Consider the following 20,518-nt stretch of genomic DNA (forward strand, 5'->3'; position numbering starts at 1 on the left):
GAAATTAACAGTACTCACCAGGGAAGGATGCTTACAGGCCCCTGGCAAAGTGGCTTTTTCAAGCTCTGATTCTGAAGACAAATTCGGTGTCTATTTGAGCCAAAAAAAAATCCAGTTTGGGAAGACTGATGCCTATCATCTCTCAAATGTAGTCATATTTTTAATAGACTAAGAATTCTACCCAGACTCATTCCAAATTGAGTCCTCTCAAAACTGGGTCTTTTCTTCATTTGTTTAGAAGGAGCTCAAGAACGAGCTTCAGCTTTTGAGCAGCTGCCCTTCCACTCTATTCACAATAGATGGGGTAATTCCTACTCCCTTAACCATATCTGGAATATTGTTAAAATGCAGAGGGCTCAAAAATACCAGCTGCCAATAGAAATGCACTTACAACCAATATAAGCCTTGCATATTTAAAAAGCAAAGTATTAGCATAAACAAGAAAATACCAACATCTACATGCTAGCTTACTCTATTATTCATGACACGTGAATGAGAAAGCAAGCTCTTTTCACAGATATTGGTATAGAAGTGAAACACAGGCCAGTACAATTTGTATTTATGGTACAGCCTTTTAAGGGCTTGTTGTTCCAAATCATTTGAAGTGCATTAAATACTTGACCACAACAACTGTGTGGGCTGCCAAGGACTTGTCACAATAGTTTCTACACAAGGCAATTTTCTTTAAGAGTATAGAAACTGTCATGCAGAATATCAACAAAATGTTTTAGAGTCAGTCAAAGGCTGCAGAGAAAAAAGGGTTAAGTGGCTCTAAGTTGGACAGAGTTCCATTTTTGTCTTGAGTAGCACCATCTAAGCTCAAACCACACATCCCGTGGGATTTGATCTCAAAGCTCCACATGGAATGCATTTCTAAAATATGCCTTGTATTCACTTCCATCAGCAATATTGTAAATGCCCAGAAATGGCTGTTAATGGCTGTGTCAGTCTGCAAAATGCCAAACGACTGCAAGAAGAGAATATTTATCTAACTTGACTGCTACAGCCAACTCTTCTGTGGACTGCAAAGAATCGATCTATTTTGAAAGGGATTTGCTATTGCTTTCAATGATTTCAAGGAATGACTGAAATATATTTGAGTAACTTAAAGACTTAAATCTATTTTTAATTAAGACAGCATTTAAAGCCATTTTCAGAACAGTTGGGAGTCCCACAGAATGTGTTACACAGCAGCCAAGGAAGCTTGCCACGTGTAAATACGCTGAGATCACACATGGCCAAGGAGGAGGAAAGCCAACAATTCACAAGAGTGTCACGCAGTTTCAGTAAAACGTATGCATAAGTCATTTGTTAACTTTTTAATTACATGGTGGAGCGGTAAAAATACATACAATGTACTTCTGTCCATGTCATTGTGCTTACTTACCCCAAGATGTGCATACAAGTTTTCTGCCGTATTCTTCCATAAAGTTTGTATTAGCCAAGCCCTGGCCACAGAGGGCTTGAATTATAAGTATTAATTGCTACTTATTTATACACTGGAAACGTATTACTCCACACCCCAAGCTAGGTTATAAAATACATATAATGCACATACATGCACTATAAAATACATTGCATTATACAGTACCTTTCATCTGAAAGGCAGAAAGAACTTGTTTACAAGCAGGCAGCAGCCAACAATACTTAAGTCAAAAAAAAAACAACTGTCTGGATACAGATGAACTTTTCTTTTACTATTTAGAGACGGTTTAGGCCCCTTGAAATCGGAATTGCAAGTATTTGATAAATAGATGGAGAGACTGTTTATACTGAGTAGTAAATTATCCCCTGCTGAAGAGCAGTTTTGCAACTTCCATCAACTACAGCCGTATGTGAATTAAAGCAGATATCCAACAGTATTCAGTAGAGAAAGCAGTTAGAGGCTGGGGAAAGTCCATTGTTCACCACTGGGATATTACTGCAACAATGGTTCTCTAACTATAGTCCATAGCAAACGTTCAGAACAGTTGGCTGGTCCCCTCTCCATGTTTCTAGCTGCTAAATTGCATTAAAGGACAATCAAACATTTACATCCTCTCCTAGTTAATCTCCTCCACATAAGCAATTGCCAGGTGTTGCACATATGTTCTGCAATTGCTCATGGAAAGCGGAGAGATGGTCCACACAATGAATGGAAGGGAAAGTGTTCACAAAAATCTGCTAAGTCATGATCCACTCTATAAAAGAATATGAAAATTACTGTATTATAATACCACTATGCTAAAGTGCCAACATAGTTAGCACTTGGAGGCGAATCTTTAGCTCAACAAAGCCCAAATAGCTAGGCTGGACTCTGGGTAGATGCGACAGTGCTATGATGGACAAAAGGATATCCTTTTCCCATGACAAAGTTTCCCCATGGAAGCTATTTCAATCCCATGGCTGTCTTCCATGCCTCTACAGCCCACTTGTGAGGAGGAGTCAGCAGTAGTTCTTCTGCCCATAAAAAACTAGCCAGCCCCACCTTACCCCAAACTCTTGTACAGTAGAACTACACTGATTATATTGCATATTTATTTTATATATTAATATTGGCCACAAAACCACTGTATCTGAGTGCATGGACTACCTCCGTAGCAGATAGCAGAAGGTTGAATTTGTCCCTTCATGAATGGATCTAAAAATGATGAACAGTTTACTGATTAGACATACTAGTGCTGTAGCATGACATTTAACCAATATACTTTATTTCATGTAAACATGAACAAGAAAGGTTTGATTTTGCTAGACCAGGGAATGGTATAAACCTTCCCTAGACTGATTCACTTTTGACTTACCCAATATGGTTACTTACACACTAATAAGCCTGCTTTGTGCTCTTCCACAGCCAACCCATCACCCCCCCAGAGAAAGGCAGTGCTGGTGAAACAGAAGCCGATGGCAAAGAACCAAGAACTTGTGGTGCTGCAGAAGTCTGATCCCAGCGATGGCGCAGCTCTACATAGAGAGGATTTAGCTAAGCCTCTGTCTTTTGACTTAAACTCCTGCAGCAAGCTAAGCCACTTCCCTCCAAAGTTCAGTTTTCTAGGAATACAAACCAGCATTTGTGACTACTGTTCCAGCTGCAATAACTCCTTCTGGAAAGCTGTTTTAGAGATTTTATTTTGCTGAAGGGTATTGTTTAAGTGTTTCCACCATTTTGGCTGCAGATCAGAGTAATCTCTTCATGCAGACTACAGGCTGTCTCGGTCGTTCTGCAGACTAATGGGAAGAAAACTTGTAAACTTTTTAATAAAAAGCTACAAGAACTTGTCAAGATAGATGTACAACTCTAAGCAACAAGATCTTATTGAAACCCTTGTCCTCTACCTTTCCTCACTTTGTTTTTTTGTACTATCTTGGTAGAATGTGTTTAAATTTTAAGTTCTTTGGAGCAGAGACCTTCTTCTGTAAGGAGTTTAGCACAATGTAGGTATGAAGCAGATATATTAAAAGTCAGTGTAGACTCCATGTGTGAACTTGTAAACTTAAAATGCTGGGATCTATTTTATTATGTTTAAGAGCACCCTATTGCCCAGCAGCTTTCAGAGGTGGCCTACATTAGCCATAGGTTACTTGAGAAGAGGCTGCTCAAAAAGTAAAAGTTTAAGCTTTAGAAACTCTTTATCTAACCATCTGAAAAAAGATATGCCCCCACCCTGCCATGCAATTCCTGTCCTTTTTAATTAACTATTTAAAGGATAGGATTCATTACATAGTTTACATATCCAATTAACAGAGCGATGCATTATACACCTCTACCTGGATATAACCTGATCTGATATAACACAAATTTGGACACAGTGCAGTAAAGCAGCGCAATGGGGGGGGGGGGGCGGCTGTGGTCTCCAAAGCAAGTTCGATATAATGCGGTTTCACCTACAACATGGTCAGATTTTTTGGCGCCCGAGGACAGCATTATATCGGGGTAGAGGTGTACATTGTTCTCATTTAGAAAGCTGAATCAATCCTAAGAGAAGTCTGAAGGAATGCATAACATAGTGAATGCAAATGGGAAGGGGGTAGGTTTAGAATAAGAGTCAGCAACCTTTCAGAAGTGCTGTGCCGAGTCTTCATTTATTCACTCTGATTTAAGATTTCACGTGCCGGTAATACATTTTAATGTTTTTAGAAGGTCTCTTTCTACAAGTCTATAATATATAACTAAATTATTGTTGTATGTAAGGTAAATAAGGTTTTTAAAATGTATAAGAAGCTTCATTTAAAATTAAATTAAAATGCAGAGCCCCCTGGACCTGTGGCCAAGGACCCGGGCAGCATGAGTGCCACTGAAAATCAGATCATGTGCCGCCTTCAGCACACATACCATAGGTTGCCTATCCCTGGTTTAGAAGATAAAATAAAAACAGAACCAGTTAAAAATCACTTAGAAAAGTTAGGTGCCTGCAAGTCACCAGGGCCTGATGAAATGCATCCTAGAATACTCAAGGAGCTAACAGAGGAGGGATCTGAGCTTCTAGCTATTATCTTTGGAAAATCATGGGAGACAGGAGAGATTCCAAAAGACTGGAAAAGGGCAAATATAGTGCCCATCTATAAAAAGGGAAACAAACACAACCCAGGAAACTACAGACCAGTTAGTTTAACTTCTATGCCAGGGAAGAAAATGGAGCAAGTAATTAAGGAAATCATCTGCAAACACTTGGAAGGTGGTAAGGCGATAGGGAATAGCCAGTATGGATTTGTAAAGAACCAATCATGTCAAACCAATCTGATAGCTTTCTTTGATAGGATAACAAGTCTTGTGGATAAGGGAGAAACGATGGATGTGGTATACCTAGACTTAAGAAGTCTCGTACAATATTCTTATCAATAAACTAGGCAAATACAACTTAGATGGGGCTACTATAAGGTGGGTGCATAACTGGCTGGATAACCATACTCAGAGTAGTTATTAATGATTCCTAATCCTGCTGGAAAGGTATAACAAGTGGGGATCTGCAGGGTTATGTTTTGGGACCGGCTCTGTTCAATATCTTCATCAACAACTTAGATATTGGCATAGAAAGTACGCTTAAGTTTGCAGATACCACCAAACTGGGAGGGATTGCAACTGCTTTGGAGGATAGGGTCATAATTCAAAATGATCTGGACAAATTGGAGAAATGGTCTGAGGTAAACAGGATGAAGTTTAACAAAGACAAATGCAAAGTGCTCCAGTTCGGGCGGAACAATCAGTTTCACACATACAGAATGGGAAGACTGTCTAGGAAAGAGTACAGTGGAAAGGGATCTAGAGGTTATAGTGGAAGACAAGATAAATATGAGTCAACAGTGTGATACTGTTGCAAAAAAAGCAAACATGATTCTGGGATGCATCATCAGGTGTGTTGTGAGCAAGACACGAGAAGTTATTCTTCTGCTCTACTCTGCGCTGGTTAGGCCTCAACTGGGGTATTGTGTCCAGTTCTGGGCACCGCATTTCAAGAAAGATGTGGAGAAATTGGAGAGGGTCCAGAGAAGAGCAACAAGAATGATTAAAGGTCTTGAGAACATGACCTGTGAAGGAAAGCTGAAAGAATTGGGTTTGTTTAGTTTGGATAAGAGAAGACTGAGAGGGGACATGACAGCAGTTTTTAGGTATTTAAAAGGGTGTCATAAGGAGGAGGGAGAAAACTCGTTCACCTTAGCCTCTAACGATAGAACAAGAAGCAATGGGCTTAAACTGCAGCAAGGGAGGTTTAGGTTGGACATTAGGAAAAAGTTCCTGTCAGGGTGGTTAAACACTGGAATAAATTGCCTAGGGAGGTTGTGGAATCTCCATCTGTGGAGATATTTAAGAGTAGGTTAGATAAATGTCTCTCTGGGATGGTCTAGACAGTATCTGGTCCTGCCATGAGGGCAGAGGGACTGGGCTCGATGACCTCTTGAGGTCCCTTCCAGTCCTAGAATATATGAATCTATGAATAAAAATTCAGCAGCACTGAGGAGGTGTGAAAAACTCACATTGAACCATTCACTATAAGCTTGTGATGAAATTACATTTACAGATAAGACCGGTTAGAACAGAGAAGCAAAATTTTCATTAGTCTATTGACATAATGAGATTGCTGGAGTCTACTCCATTTATCTTAACAATGCATCAAGTAAGTTAGCTAATGAGCAAAAACACACAAATACCTTAGGTTCATTTAATTATCACTGAAAGAGAGGGGAAGGGATGAATCAATGCTTTATTGTTACTTTCCAATCATAACCTTTATCTTTCTTTTAATGTCCAGGAGTGGCAACCTTTGGAGAGGCCACTTTACTGGTAATTCTGTTCAAAAATAGATTACCAGCAGGGAAAACCAGAATGCCATATGAATGAACCTAACTTCAATGAGTTCAATAATATTTGATAGCAGCCATGCTATTACTGTTAAGATGTGACATACAAATAAGAAAAGTGGATAGCCCTTCTACTACTACTGTTGGTCTAAACAGGCAAAGAATTACAAGGAAACGTTAAGAGATCAGTTCCCTTTACAACTCTGACAGGCTAAGGAGGAATCTAGATGCAGGAACCTCATTTACAAACTGAGAAGGTTAAAGCAAAAAGGAATCACAAAGCCTTAAGAGATGCTCTCTGCATATTAGATGTTTTGAGAATTCCTAAGATCTTTAAGCACTGGGGTTAGTTACCAGTGAAAACCCAAATGTCCCTTTTTATGAAGCTGGCAGAGTACGTATGACAATATAAAGTCAGATTACTGTACTACCGGGAAAGTTGCTTTCTTGGTACAGGTGTCTGCAAGCCATTTGGCTCTTCAGGCACTTGCTACAGAAAGACTATTAGAAAGGGGTCTAAATTAATCTAATATTTCTAACTGGAGTTACTTTGTGAGAGAAATGTTTTCCATTTGAATACTGTACATTTTTCTTTTACAGATTTCCCCACAATTCCCATGAAGTAGTTATTCCTCCCACCAAACCCCAGAATATTTATTTCCACATTCCTAAATACTAAGTTACTTGTAAGTGATCATGTTATTGGCCAGAATGGAAAGGACTCCAGCCACATGATGTACAATAAACAGATCTGAAAAAGCTTCAAAAGCTGTTAAGTGGGAAAGAGCTGTACAGAAAAGTTTGTAGGTAGACATGTCACAATGATAAAGAATACAAGACAGGAGTCATGACTAATGAATTCATAACTTGAATTTAGCAAGGAATAAATTAGTTGCTTGCTATTGCAGTAGAGGAGGTAATTATGCCCACTTTAGCATCCACAGTAGCAAGACTAAAGCAGAAACCCCTTCTTCCAATGCTGCAAGCAGATGAGGGTTTTTTAAAAGCTTTTGAAAAACATTCGTTTATCTGGACCTGGGGCTACTCCAACCCCAAGTTTCTTTCCTTTAATTTAAGCTATACATTAAAACTACTTTTGCCACTAAACACGTTTCAAAGAAGCAGCAACACAAAAATAACATTTTAAACACAATATGGGGCCTGTTATGATTTATCAGAGAAATACCCTGTTTTCAGCCATTCAGTATTTGAGAGATGTACAGGCAACAGGAAATAGTACAGTATGTTAGTGAACTAGTCTTTCAGCTTTGATGGCAAGAATTCAAGTTATCCTTCAGTCCCCATTTGCACATATCAGAAGGAACACCAGCTGGACATATTTCACCATGATTGGCAGCTTCTGGTCAAGAGAAAACCAAAGCAGGGATAAGCAAGGGTGTTACCTGAGAAGAATTAAGAGAAGGGGATAGTGTGGTGGTGAAAAGAAAAACGTTCATGGCACCAGATTGCACTATACTTCCATCAAATCTGTAGTACTGAGTCTCTCCTTTTCCAAGGCTTTAAATGTACTGCAATATAAACAGAAGAGGAAAGAAAGGTGCAAACAGCACAAGCATAAGTCATGACTCATGCAAAGGGTAAACAGGGTCAGCGGAAAAGGTGTTGGTTTTTTTTATAGAAAGGGAACTATACACAATATGCAGAGAAATCTACAGGAAAACCAAGGGGATCCTGTGTCTCAGCAGGTTAAACCTGAAATGACTTGCAAGGGACATACCATTTCAAAAGACAGAAGCTTAAATATATTTTTACATTATTCCTTTCATATTTTAAAGCCAATTCAAAAGCCAATTCAAAAGCCACTACATTCCTTCTTCTATATTTTGCCCATTCAGCTTTTCCACACAGAGCCACGTTTTTCCAATTTTATGCTGCAGTGCTGGTCCCACTAATCACTAACATATGTTCCAGCATAGAGCATTTCCTTTGGTATGCTTTACAAAGAAGTGGTGTCACAAATTAATAAGCATTGGCAAATATGGCCCGTCGGTTTTCATTTCAACAACTATAAAAACAGCAGAAGTGTGCTGGGCCCATAACTTAAAAGTTGATGGACCATAATCATCCTCTGCTAGCACCTAGCCCCCTTCTTTGGGCTAGATGACTGATTGAGGTCCCCTTCCAGTCCTACACTTGTACAACTTCACTGCATTAGGCAGGATAATACATAATACAACTGGCTCTGTGGATATGGGGAAACCGGTGGACGTGATATATCTTGACGTTAGCAAAGCTTTTGATACAGTCTCCCGCAGTATTCTTGTCAGCAAGTTAAAAAAGTATGGATCGGATGAATGGACTGTAAGGTGGATAGAAAGCCGGCTAGATCGTCGGGCTCAACAAGTAGTGATCAACGGCGCGATTTCTAGTTGGCAGTTGGTAACATGAAGAGTGCCCCAGGGGTCGGGTCTGTTCAACATTTTTATTAATCTTGATGATGGGACGGACTGCACCCTCAGCAAGTTCACAGATGACACTAAGCTAGGGGGAAGAGGTAGATATGCTGGAAGGTAGGGATAGGCTCCAGAGTGACCTAGACAAATTGGAGAATTAGGCTAAAAGAAATCTTGAGGAGGTTCAATAAGGACAAGTGCAGAAGAATCCCATGCACTGCTACAGGTTGGGGACCAACTGGTTAAGTGGTAGCTCTGCAGAAAAGCATGCTCAAAGAGTAAGCACAATGACTGTTCCCAGCTCCCTCTTAGCTGCAATGGATCTGTCATAACAGGAACAAAAAGCAAATGGAAAGGTGAGTTCTGTCACTGAAGTCATCAGATCTGCTCCCAGTTAGTGTGTTCAAAATTAGCTATGCTGAGTAAATACATTAGGTACCATTTTTACAGAGTTGTTATTCAAAGACAGACCTACTACTGGCACATGTAACCCAATACAACCTGCTATGGGTTGAGTCCCCTGTATGACCTTCATAGATCTTACAAAGGCTTTGGACCTAGTAAGCACAAAGGGCCTTGTTCAATTGCTACAGAGAATTTGCTGCCTCTCACTTCTCCTCTATTTGATTTGACCATTTCATAATGGCAGGAAGGCTACAGCTCAGTATGATGATTAATATGATAGCTCTGAAATCCAGAAGGCATCAGACAGCAATGTGTTTTAGAACCAATATTCTTGCTGATTTGTTGTGCTCTCTCATCTAGCACCCAAGGTAAACATCTCCATACAAGAGCAGATGGAAAATTCTTCAGCTATGCAGATCTAAGAGAAAAAAAGCAAAGTTAAACACTTGTTGATAAAAGAGCTTCTTTTCACTAACAGTGCTCTTCCCACATAGTGAGGAGGCACTCCAGAAATTTTTCAACAGGTTTGCATTAGCTTGTGATGACTTTGGACTAGCCATCAATCTAAACACAACAAGGATTACGAGATAAAATGTATTTACTGCACCAGAAGTTTTAATAGCCAGCACAACACTAGAAGTTGTGCACAAGTTCTACTATTTAGCATCAACTGTATCAGATGAGCTCGTCATCTAGAGATAGGTTAACTCTTGCACTGGAAAGGCAGCCACCACATTTGATCAACTGTTCAAGCATATATGGGATAACAGAAAACTGACACTGAACACCAATAAGGAGTTTAGCAGACATGCACCCTGAGCACATTGTGGCGGGTACCGAAACCTGGCCCCCCTACAGCAGGCATGAGAGAATGCTAAACAACTTCCACACTCGCTGTCTGTGTTGTATTTTAAATATCGACTGGGAAACAAAACTTCCTGATACCGAAATACTTGAGAAAGCAAAATTGCCAAACCTAATCTCTATTCTTAAACACAGACATTTTTGTTGGCTGTCAGATGTACTCGATACATGCATTCCAAAGTACCTCCTGTATGCTGAACTTCTGCTTGCTTCTCCAGAACACTGGACCGACGTAGGCTCAGCTTCAAGGACGTTTGCAAGAAGGCTTTGCAAACTTTCAACACTGACACTGCAAGTTAGGAAGAGGCATCTAGCAACAGGCTACACACTGCAGAGCTGTGCTGCACCATGAAGTCACAAAAGTTGAAAAGAGGTGGTTGAGAGAGAGAAAAGCAAAGAGAGCTAACAGGAAAACACAGAAGGCCTCAAGCACCACTAGTGCATTAGTTTCATCTTCTGGCCCTGGGCCTTATGTCTGCACCAGGTGTGGCAAGACTGCTGCTCAAGAATTGGACTTTTTAGCCACTCATGACCAGGGCCGGCTTTAGGAAGTGCGGGGCCCCGGCAGGGATGACTTAAAAAAAAACACATGTAAAAAAACACATGGGGCTTGTACTCACCGGGCGGTGGTCCGAATCTTCGGCGGCACTTTGGTGGCGGGTCCTTCACTTGCTCCAGGTCCTCGGCAGCACTGAAGGACCCGCCGCCAAAGTGCCGCTGAAAACCTGGAGTGCCGCCAGGTGAGTAAAAATTAAAAAGGCACCTCTAGCCAGGGAAGGGATTCTCACTGGGCGCGGGGCCCGATTCGGGGGAATTGGTGGAATAGGCCTAAAGCCGGCCCTGCTCATGACTCTGTAGTATGAACTGCTTTGGTGCTTACACAATCATCCTTTGAGATGGGCAGCTGCAATCCATTCAGAGGAGAGTATCAATTTAAGTGCCATTACTATGCCCAATTATGTTATTGTTATTTACTCTGTGTAAATAAGGTCATTGCCTTCATTTCTCATGTAACACTACAAGATTAGGTGGAAGAGCAAAAAGCAAAACAACACACCATTGATTAAGGAGAACATGACTTTTTTATAAAAAATGTTGCAGAAACGCCTCACATAAGCACATTAAAATTGTCAGTTTACAAAAGACTTATTATTTAGAAGAAATCTAAGTCTGACAAACCTGAGTAGTTCTCTCTCACACATCAACAGAGACCTTATTACACCATCACAAAAATGTTTATTATTCTATGAAGAAATTAATTGCTAAGACATGAAAGCTGGTAGGTTAAGGTTGATTTGCAATACAATTTCTTTTGCATCCTCTTCGTTATAAACTAGGGGAGTGACTGAACTCTGTAGATCTATTTGATTTCTACTTTCACATGTCATTCTCATTAAGTTCCTACCACTTTCATCAAAGTCTACAGTAGCTAGTTGAATATCTGCAGGTTCTGCTGGGTGGTAAATAAAAACCATACAAGCTAGTGGTTGAGGTGTCCGCTTCTCATTCCAGAGAAAGTTCTGAACCTAGAAAGTTACACCAAGTAAAGTTTAACAACTGGTTTCCACCTGTTTTGCTATGGAAGAATTCTATCTATTTTCTGAGAAAAACAATCCAGAAGAAATTTCACAATCAAATCAGATAACACTCAAATAAATATGTACTATTAAAAGATTTTACATGCACAGATGTTTGGGAAACCACCAACTCTGTTCCCCTTGCACATAATATTGTATACTAATTATGTTAACTTCCAGTAACAGTTATGTGATTTAAGACTATCAGAATGCACTATATAGAGGTACTAGCTGCTTTTCTGTTACTCCACATGCACGGTCAGTTTCAAATGATTTGTAGGGGTAAAACCCTACAGCTGAGTTTTAATACAGTGTCAGATAAAGAGCAGCAATAGCTGGGAATGACTTGGAGTGCTTAAGGACAGTATGAAGCAGTGCAGTCCACATGCTGAGCCATGTACATGTCCGGATTATGCCACTTATATTCAACCATAGCACTAATAAAAACAAGTTATTTAGGAAAGCATTAGCAATTCATTTGGCAGAGTCAAAATAAGAATCAGTAAGGATAATTTCCAACTTCTCCTAGGCCTTGTCTACAAGTTTCCACCAATGGTGCAGCTACATTAAAGGGAGCAGTAGCTTAAATACAAGTATAGAGAGGACCTAGCTCTTTCGTTAAAGAATACTTGAGTCCTGTCTACGTTAGCATCTATGCCACCTTGGTGCAGCTACACTGATACTGAAAAACAAGTACAGATTATTTTTGGTGTAGATGCACGCCTACAAATGGGAGCTCGGCATTAAAGAAAGAGGTAATGGGAAAGTACCAAATTAGCGCCATGGCTGTTATTCATAGATATGTTGGTATATAGCCAAACTATTTTTACTATCTTTGCTTTAATTTAAGAAATGCATTGAATCTGACAGAGCCCTATGCAGCACATAATTCTACTTCTAGTGACATTTCAGGCACAGTGTTATTGGGCAACATCTCTGGCTAAGACCTGACTTTTCAGAAAGGACTTGAAGGCTACCCGTCTACGACACCTCTAAAAGTTATAGAGGAAGATTATACACAAACAAGACAGGAATAGAGAACACTTGTGCTTAGACTACCATTCAAGTAGTAACATCAACTTCTTCAGTTTTTACGTCAAACAGGATCTGCTCATACATGAAGTGTCCAAAGTTTCTTTTGCCTGCAAAGGTTGAATCATGACATTTGTTCAAATGTCCTGATAACATCCACTGCTGCTGGTTATCCTTTCATTGTGACATAATTATATTCAACTGTCAGGGAAGGGGAAGGTAATAAAGAAATTCTAGTTACAAGTTTTGAAGGAAACATTTGGGGTCAACTTCATTATATTCTATGTAGGTTCAGCAGATACATTTAAGAATTGCCATTGATGGTAAGCTGCCGCCAATTGCTCATTCACCCAAAAGTATTTATCTAGGAAGTAAATTTGTAACTAAGTTTGGTTTTACATAAATCTTGACAGTCAACATATGATCCATATTCATAGCAAAACAGAAAAACAGACAACTACATGATACAATGTTCAGTGACATGATGTAAAAAGCAGATGTTTCAAGCCAGAACAGTTTTACAAACTGTCTTCATAATAATAATAAAAAGTCTTCCATCAGTGAAGAGAAGAAAACAAACCCTTGCAGTTTTTTTTTTAAATGATACACTGAGTCAATTTAAAGCGACTAAAGCCAGAATCTCTAATAAAGGGAAGGGACCTCAAAGAGCAAACAGAAGGAAGAGTAACCATTTTAAGCTCAAGCAACATAAGGAATACAACCCACCTGTTCTCTTATCTCTACATGGCTGTCTCAGCTAAGAGGAGTCATCTGGCACGTCAAAACTAGAAAGAAGAAATCCCAGAGAGTGCAATTTTCCACTCCCTTGTCTCAGTCAAAAATTCTATTTTGGTTCCATGCTTTAGCTCCGTTGGATGTTCCAAATCGCCCTGTAGCTTCATCAGTAGCAACAACTGTGCAAAGTTAGCCTTGCAGCTACAACCTAAAGCTCATTTTATTAAGTGTCATAAAGCATCTGTGCTGCTTAAAAAGTCCAGTCCCAGAACAATCTCCCTGTTGCACAATCACACTGAAATAATGGATCTTTGCCGATTACCATACTGAAAACAAGAGTCACTCTCAGAACAGGTTTGCTTAGTTGTAGCACTTGGACTTCAGTCCCCATGAGCATGATGTAAAAATACTTGACTACAAAAGTGAAACTTTTCAGATCCTGCCTTATCAGGTACTGAGCTAGTAAAAGGTACAGTAAGTAGACAGTGATGGAATCTCAACAAGGTTTAGGACACCTCCCAGTAGTTGGGACGGGTGCTGGATTCTGTCAAGGCACTGCTCCAGACCCTGCACGAAGGTCTTTCATATCAGGCTTTGGTTAGTAGATATCTGATCAATTTGAAGTTTCATTTCCCATCAGCTGCCAAAAACGAGAAAGTTATCTTCTCTCCTCTAGTCCCCCCTGGCTGTTATGGAGCAGGAGTCAGCTATTCCCTCCCATCACCCAGCTACTACTGTTGCTTAGGTCCTCCTCCCCTGTGAATAGCTCCACTGCTACTGCTCACAGCCTTCCCCAGCAGCAGCATGAAACTGACAATTCTTGACAGTTTCACAGCTACTCAGGATTTGGAATAGTAGGGTCACTAATTTTACTTTGTAGTTTCTTGACAGAGACATCAGCAACAACAGTAGCACCATAGTTTGGCTACGGACACAGGAAGACATCACATCACTTCATTTTCAGTTCACAATTGGAAGGTCATCTTTGCAACCATAGGAAACCTTTTAAAGTCAAACTTTACATTTTGCTAAAATGCATAGTTTAGTCCCCCAAACTCACCAGGTAAAGCTTTTTACTTAATTCAATTTTTCAATTATAAATACAATTTCAATAAACTTGTTTATGAAAATAGTCAATCTATCATCAGAAGGTGGATGGGCTTTGCTTTACTCTTTTGTACTAACAGTGGAGGGCAACAAACTGAATAATCAATGTGATTTATATAGTTCCATCACATATACAAGTGAATTTAGAGAGTAAATATTATTGCTACAACCAGCTAAAGGGTTGCTCTGTAAAGCACCCACACTATTTGAGAACAAAAGCCGAATAGACATCATAGTAGCTACTTCATAATACTGTTATTGTTTGGCAAATTCTGAGTAACACATAAAAAGCAAGTTTTTGTCCCCTGAAAGTTTACCCCGAAGATTACTTACACTCTATATAAATTACAGGGGAAAAGAGATGGTGTTTTAAAAACCCTATACTCCCTTGTGATACACTCTGCAGACAGGAGAGATCTGGTGACTGTTACCAAAGAAGTATAATAATGAACTACAATTTAAACCACTAGAAGACTGGTTCTATGCAAGTATTTACCTAACATGAATCAGCAGCCCACAAATCCATGTGGATAATAGTTGGCACTCACAGTACACTGGTGTTGCATGCAACAGAAGTATTTCAGCTATCCTAACATTCTTCAAACACCACCAGCAGAATCTCCATTTCCCAACAGTGAAGGAGAAACCCATTGTAGACTGGCAGATTTTAAGTTTTGGCAAGTATGTCAAGTTTTTTAGAAGCAACGAGACAACAGCTAACAAATATACAGAAGAACCTCAATAACCAGCACTAGCAGGACCACCACCAATGGGAGTGGTAATGTCTGCAAACTAGCAAGTGATGGGGAAAGACTTTCAGGCATTATTGAGAAGATAGGAAGCTGTTACATCAAGAAACTCACACTTGCCCTGTTCCCAGCACAGTAGTGAAATCTCATTTTTCTGTGCTAGAACAGAAAACAAATCCAAGAGACCATTTTAAATGTGGATTTGTGGGGTTCAGCTATACTTTGTTTTTAGCAGGTGTAGGCTGCCTTATTTTCCTATTTGCATCCCTATTTTTCTAATTTAAATGACAGTGCTCATGGCAGGGTAATATTTTAGTTTGCAGCACACACTGTTTGACCTACCACACATTTGCTTAAGCGAGAAAAAAAGATGAATACATGGTAAGATTTACAAACGTTACTACCTGAGAATCCTGAGATTTGCATACCAGTTCAGTTATAAAATTTGAGGTTAGAATGTAAGACCTACTGACCTAGTAGCCTTAGTGGTTGTCAACAGAAGGGATAGAGCACCTGTAGGTTATATAGTCCCCACTAGACGTTCCTATGTTAAAAGCCCGCCATTAGCACAGTTACATATAACGAGGAATAGAGAAGCAACAGACTTCTTAGTTTATAGTTTCTGATTATCAGTTATACCAATATAATATGGTATAAAGATGCTTCTGAACAGGTAGTTGTAAAATATAACTCATTACATTAGTATCTCCAACATCTGCAAAGCCAGTGACTTCTTGTGGCCCTGTCCTCTTATACCAGAATAAAAAAAACTTTCATTAAGAGCTCCAAAACAAAACCAATGGAAAAAATAATGAATGCCAGCAGAACTAATCTGTTTTATTCCATCAATATTCTTTTCAGCCAGCATCATGTTTCACCTGATCATGCAAATATGTAAGTGATTAGCTGTCTATTCATTTATGTGGAAACAATTTAGCATAATCTTTCCTAGAATATATTTACATGGTTCCAAAATACTTAATTTTCCGATACATTTATCAGCCACTACAAAGATTAAACAGGGTAAAATCCCTTGTATTGATCTGTTGCCATGCTAAAGGTAACAGGCAACACAAGGAAGAATCAGACAGATCCCCAGTACACTTTAGAATTTTGCATCTGTGTGTTCCTGGAACTGCTTTTTTATATTTTAACCCAACTGTTACTTTGAACGTTTGTTCGGTGCAGTTATTCTGAAGAAAAAAAATCAAGTGACAGCAGTAAACACTATATCCTACCTAAAAGGGAATAATGCAGGCAGGTTTTATTGAACAGCTCAATTTAATGCAACACTAAAGGCATTTCATATTCCACTAAGCCTTTTTATAAAATGGGACTATATGAAAAGCCAAAATTAAAGATAAAAACAGGCAAAATATTTTTCCCTGTTCTGCCTACAGCTTTTTGAGGAGCACAGTATTCTACAAAGTTACAAGTTTTGCTGTTAACAAATCAGTTCTTTGATCTGGCTCCATCACAGACAACAGTATTGGAGAATGCCATATAGATTATCCGATTTACAAACTGGAAGCTGATAAATAAATGAAGACAAAACCATTAATTCTTATCAGCCCTGAGAAGGAGAGGCCAAAAGAGAAATGTGATGAGGCACCCTTGTGTCCAATAAAACTTCTTAATTAGTTAGAGCCTAAATCTATGACAACAACAAAACATTGTTTTTGCCTTCATTTCATTGCTGCTGAAGTTATTTGTGCCAACATAAACAACTTTCTCCTCCAGGAGAATTTCTTTCAGTGATAACAGGAGTTATTATCTTAGGGCCTGATCCTGCAAAGTTCACACATACGCATAATTTTACTCATTCTTGCTGTAAAAACCCTATAATTCTGTGATATGGTTTAAACAGCTGCAGAGATTATTTCTGTAAAAGGTTATTTTGCACCGTAAGGAGATTAAGCAGCCTTTTACTCAATATGTTTAGCATCTTTCCTTTTATTTTCCTATATTAAAAACAGGATTTTAGATTAGTTATATTTTTAGTGTCTGGAACAAACCCAGTTTGAATTATTAAGATTGTGAGCTCCTTAAAACAGGGATACCACCTTTTTTTTCTATTAAAGCAGCAAGCACATTGTGAGTGCTACTGGAAGTTAATCAGTAGTAATATTTCAATAGCAACCAAGATAACCTAGGGACTTCCCATACATACAGTAGGCTTTAGTTTCTGCCCTGTATAGTTTAGAGTCAAAACTAAAGACAGGTCAAAATTTGGTGACATTTTTGCCATGCATCAAATAGGCGTTAAAATATTAACATTAATAAGATACAGAATATGAACTCCACTGTTCAATAAAGATAACATGAGATTCTTACATATAGAAAACTCGAAGATATGGGGGGGGGGAGGGAGAGAGAGGGGAATAATGGCAGACCACCTCAAAGGAGCTTCACAGGCTCACTGCTAATCCAAGATTAAGGCAATTCTACAGTGATGATTCTGAAAGATCATAAGAAAAAAGGAATTTAGGATAATTCTCACCATATTTTCGGTCTTTAAAAACTTGGCTAGAAAATTATCTTATGTCCCAATCAGAAGTTATAGACTTTCTTTTGGATAAAAGCCAGCTTCCTTTTCCTCCCACACATTCTCCAACAGGTCACATGATCTTACATCTCTCTCCTTTTGACAGAATATCAAATTACATGAAGTCATAGAGCAATGGCCAGTTTGACCTGATTTTTATAATCAAAGAGCTCTACAAAGAGAGTCACTGCATGCAACCAAAGTGCAGGTATAAGGCAGCAGCAGCAACTCCAAGTATTTAATATTCACTATGCAGATTTCTTAAAAAACTCTGCAGATTTCAGAAATCACGTATGTTTTATATAAGCTGACACGGAGAGGTCCCCTTCGTTATCAGCTAAGAATACCACAAGGACAGGACTATAACCATGCCTATATCACTATACTGTATTGTAAAGGTTTCTACCAAGTACTTGAATCTGAAAAATTATTTCTTTTTGGGAGGGAATGGCAAATCTCCAATTGGAGTCTTCCTCGGAGAGCTCTCTCTCTTCCTCACTAAGGAGCAGCAAGGATCCCAAGTTTCTACACCTTCATGGCACAGCTGCAATGGCAAGTCTCCAAGGAGGTAAAGATTTAGACAACTAAGAGCATAAATGATTCTGAACAAAGACAGCCTTGCAATGGAGAAGCTGAACTGATTTGATAATTCATGCTCCTCAAGCCCCAGTCCTTCTTAATGACACAAAAACAAACCAAGAATGGGACAAAGAAGGGAACTCAGACTATGACAATCAAGAAGTGAGGGAGCTTCACTCAAGCCAGATAAAGCTACTTTGATACTGAACGGTCAGGTACCCAAGATACCCCCCATTAAAGAAAACTGCAAGAAGAACAAAGGTGTACCTGCCCCCTCCTCACTGCCACCTCCTTGGAAAGGTGAATGTGGCCCCTATCTCCCGCTCCTTCCCAAAGGATAAGGAGAACATTCAGATGGGCCTCCCCCATTTCTAACTATTCCAGAGATATGGGGATGGAGGCACAAGGCGGCCACTGCTAGCCCCCTTCATCCTTCCCCCTAGGGAATGTAGGAAAAGCAAGTAATATTTATTCCCCCTGCTGATCCCCACCTTTCTAGGAGGGCTGGAGAGAGGGAAAGTGAGGCACGAGACCCAACTACATTACCCTCACCCTATAAGGGAGGGAGAAATGGTGGGCGGGGAGTAGGGAAGGATAGGGGCAAGCTCTTCATCCCCACGACCCATAGGGAATATCAGGGAAGAGGAGCGTCCCTCTTCTGCCTCTTCCCAGATTCAGCCCAGGGACAGCCGGACCGCCGCCACCTCCTCCATCCATACATCGTATACAGGAACCAGCCCCTATAGGGACAGCAGCTTCCCCAACCCATAGGAGGCCAGCTGCTCCCTTCTGCAGCCATTCCCTTCCCTCAAAGACCACGGCCCCCACACACTCTATAGGCAACTCCCCCCCAGCCCCTATGGCAGGAGCCATTGCCTCCAAGCTCCTGTACGTTACTAACCCCCATGGAGCCGCTGTCCCCCACGCCCCTATGGGCGACTCTCCCCACCCCTTATGGAGGGAGCTGCTGTTCCCCACGTCCCCATAGGCAACTCTCCCCCAGGCCCCTATGGAGGGAGCAGCTTCCCCCACACTCCTATAGGCGACTCCTTCCTCATGGAGCCACTCCCACCCACATCCCTGTACAAGACTCCCCCCACCAAACCCCTGCCCCGCACGCCCTATAGGCAACTCCCCCCCCCGCCTCTACGGCAGGAGCCGCTGCTGCCACGTTCCTATACATGACTAACCCCCACGGAGCCGCTGTCCCCCACGCCCCTATAGGCGACTCGCCCCCAGGCACCTATGGAGGGAGCCGCTCCCCCCACACTTCTATAGGCGACTCCCCCCTCATGGAGCCACGGCCCCACCACGTCCCTATACACGACTCCCCCCACCGAACCCCTGCCCCCCACTCCCCTATAGGCGACTGCCCCCCCCCGCCCCGGTCCGCGCGCTGCCGCTCACCTGCGCCTCCCCTTCGGCCGCGGCCCCCCCCGCGCCGCCCTCCAGCTGCCGCTCCCGGTAGAGGGACCAGAGCCCCACGTTGGGCAGGAAGACGAGGGCGGCCAGCGCCAGCCCCACCGCCTGCAGCAGCCGCTTCTGCTTCCGCCGCATCGGAGCCGCCGCCGAGCCCGACCCGCCGCCCAACTTTCCCCGCGCGCCAGCGCCGGAGAGCTCGGGCGAGCCGCAACTCCGGCACTTCCGCTCCGGGGGGCGGGCGCTACCACTCCCACCGCGGGGGGGGCGCTCACAGAGCGCCCCGCCCCCCCCGCCGGCCACACCCACCGCACCGGGCTCCCCTGGCTCGGGCTCCGACGTCCGTCCCCTCCTCTGGCGTGTGTGAATGGTACCGACCGGCCCCAGGCTGCCCGTCCGAGTCTGGCGCTGCAGAGCTGAGAGTCAGTGGTGGGCTCGGTCCCTGCGCTCGCGAGTCCCCCACACCCGCCCCCCCAGCAGGGGCTGAGCACGCGGCAAAGGCTGAGGTTGCAGTGGGGGGTGCAACGGAGCAAAGTGTTAGGAGTTTAGGAGGTGCACGATGCAAAGCGCTGGGGGGCAGGAGTGCAAAAGGCGAGAGGTGCCCGGGGTGTAGGACTGCAAAGGGCGAGGGCTGCTAGGAGTGCAAGAATTCAGAAGGCTCGGATGCAACGGAGCACAGGAGAAAAGGCTGAAAGAATTCAATAGTGCAAAGAGTAGAGGTTCAAGATGGGACCTAGTGCAAAATGTTGGGGTGCAAAGGATCCCGGGGTTCAAAAGGTTGGGAGTACAATAGCCTGATCTTCAAACATGCTGATCTCC

General features: G+C 41.6%; 1 protein-coding gene across 2 annotated transcripts in view; it reads right to left on the reverse strand.

Moving 5' to 3' along the window:
- The window catches only part of GALNT10 (polypeptide N-acetylgalactosaminyltransferase 10), a 124,454-nt gene extending 104,602 nt beyond the window's left edge, over positions 1-19,852 (reverse strand). Inside the window, exon 1 of one of the 2 annotated variants that reach the window (XM_050961304.1) lies at positions 19,688-19,852. In XM_050961304.1, the coding sequence (XP_050817261.1) occupies positions 19,688-19,837 (150 nt within the window). In that variant the 5' untranslated portion in view covers positions 19,838-19,852. The remainder of the gene's footprint in view (positions 1-19,687) is intronic. The other variant, XM_050961305.1, reaches the window with a different exon arrangement.
- Positions 19,853-20,518: the final 666 nt, after the last annotated feature.

This window comes from Gopherus flavomarginatus, chromosome 7 (genome assembly GCF_025201925.1).
Source record: "Gopherus flavomarginatus isolate rGopFla2 chromosome 7, rGopFla2.mat.asm, whole genome shotgun sequence".
Lineage (NCBI taxonomy): Eukaryota > Metazoa > Chordata > Testudines > Testudinidae > Gopherus > Gopherus flavomarginatus.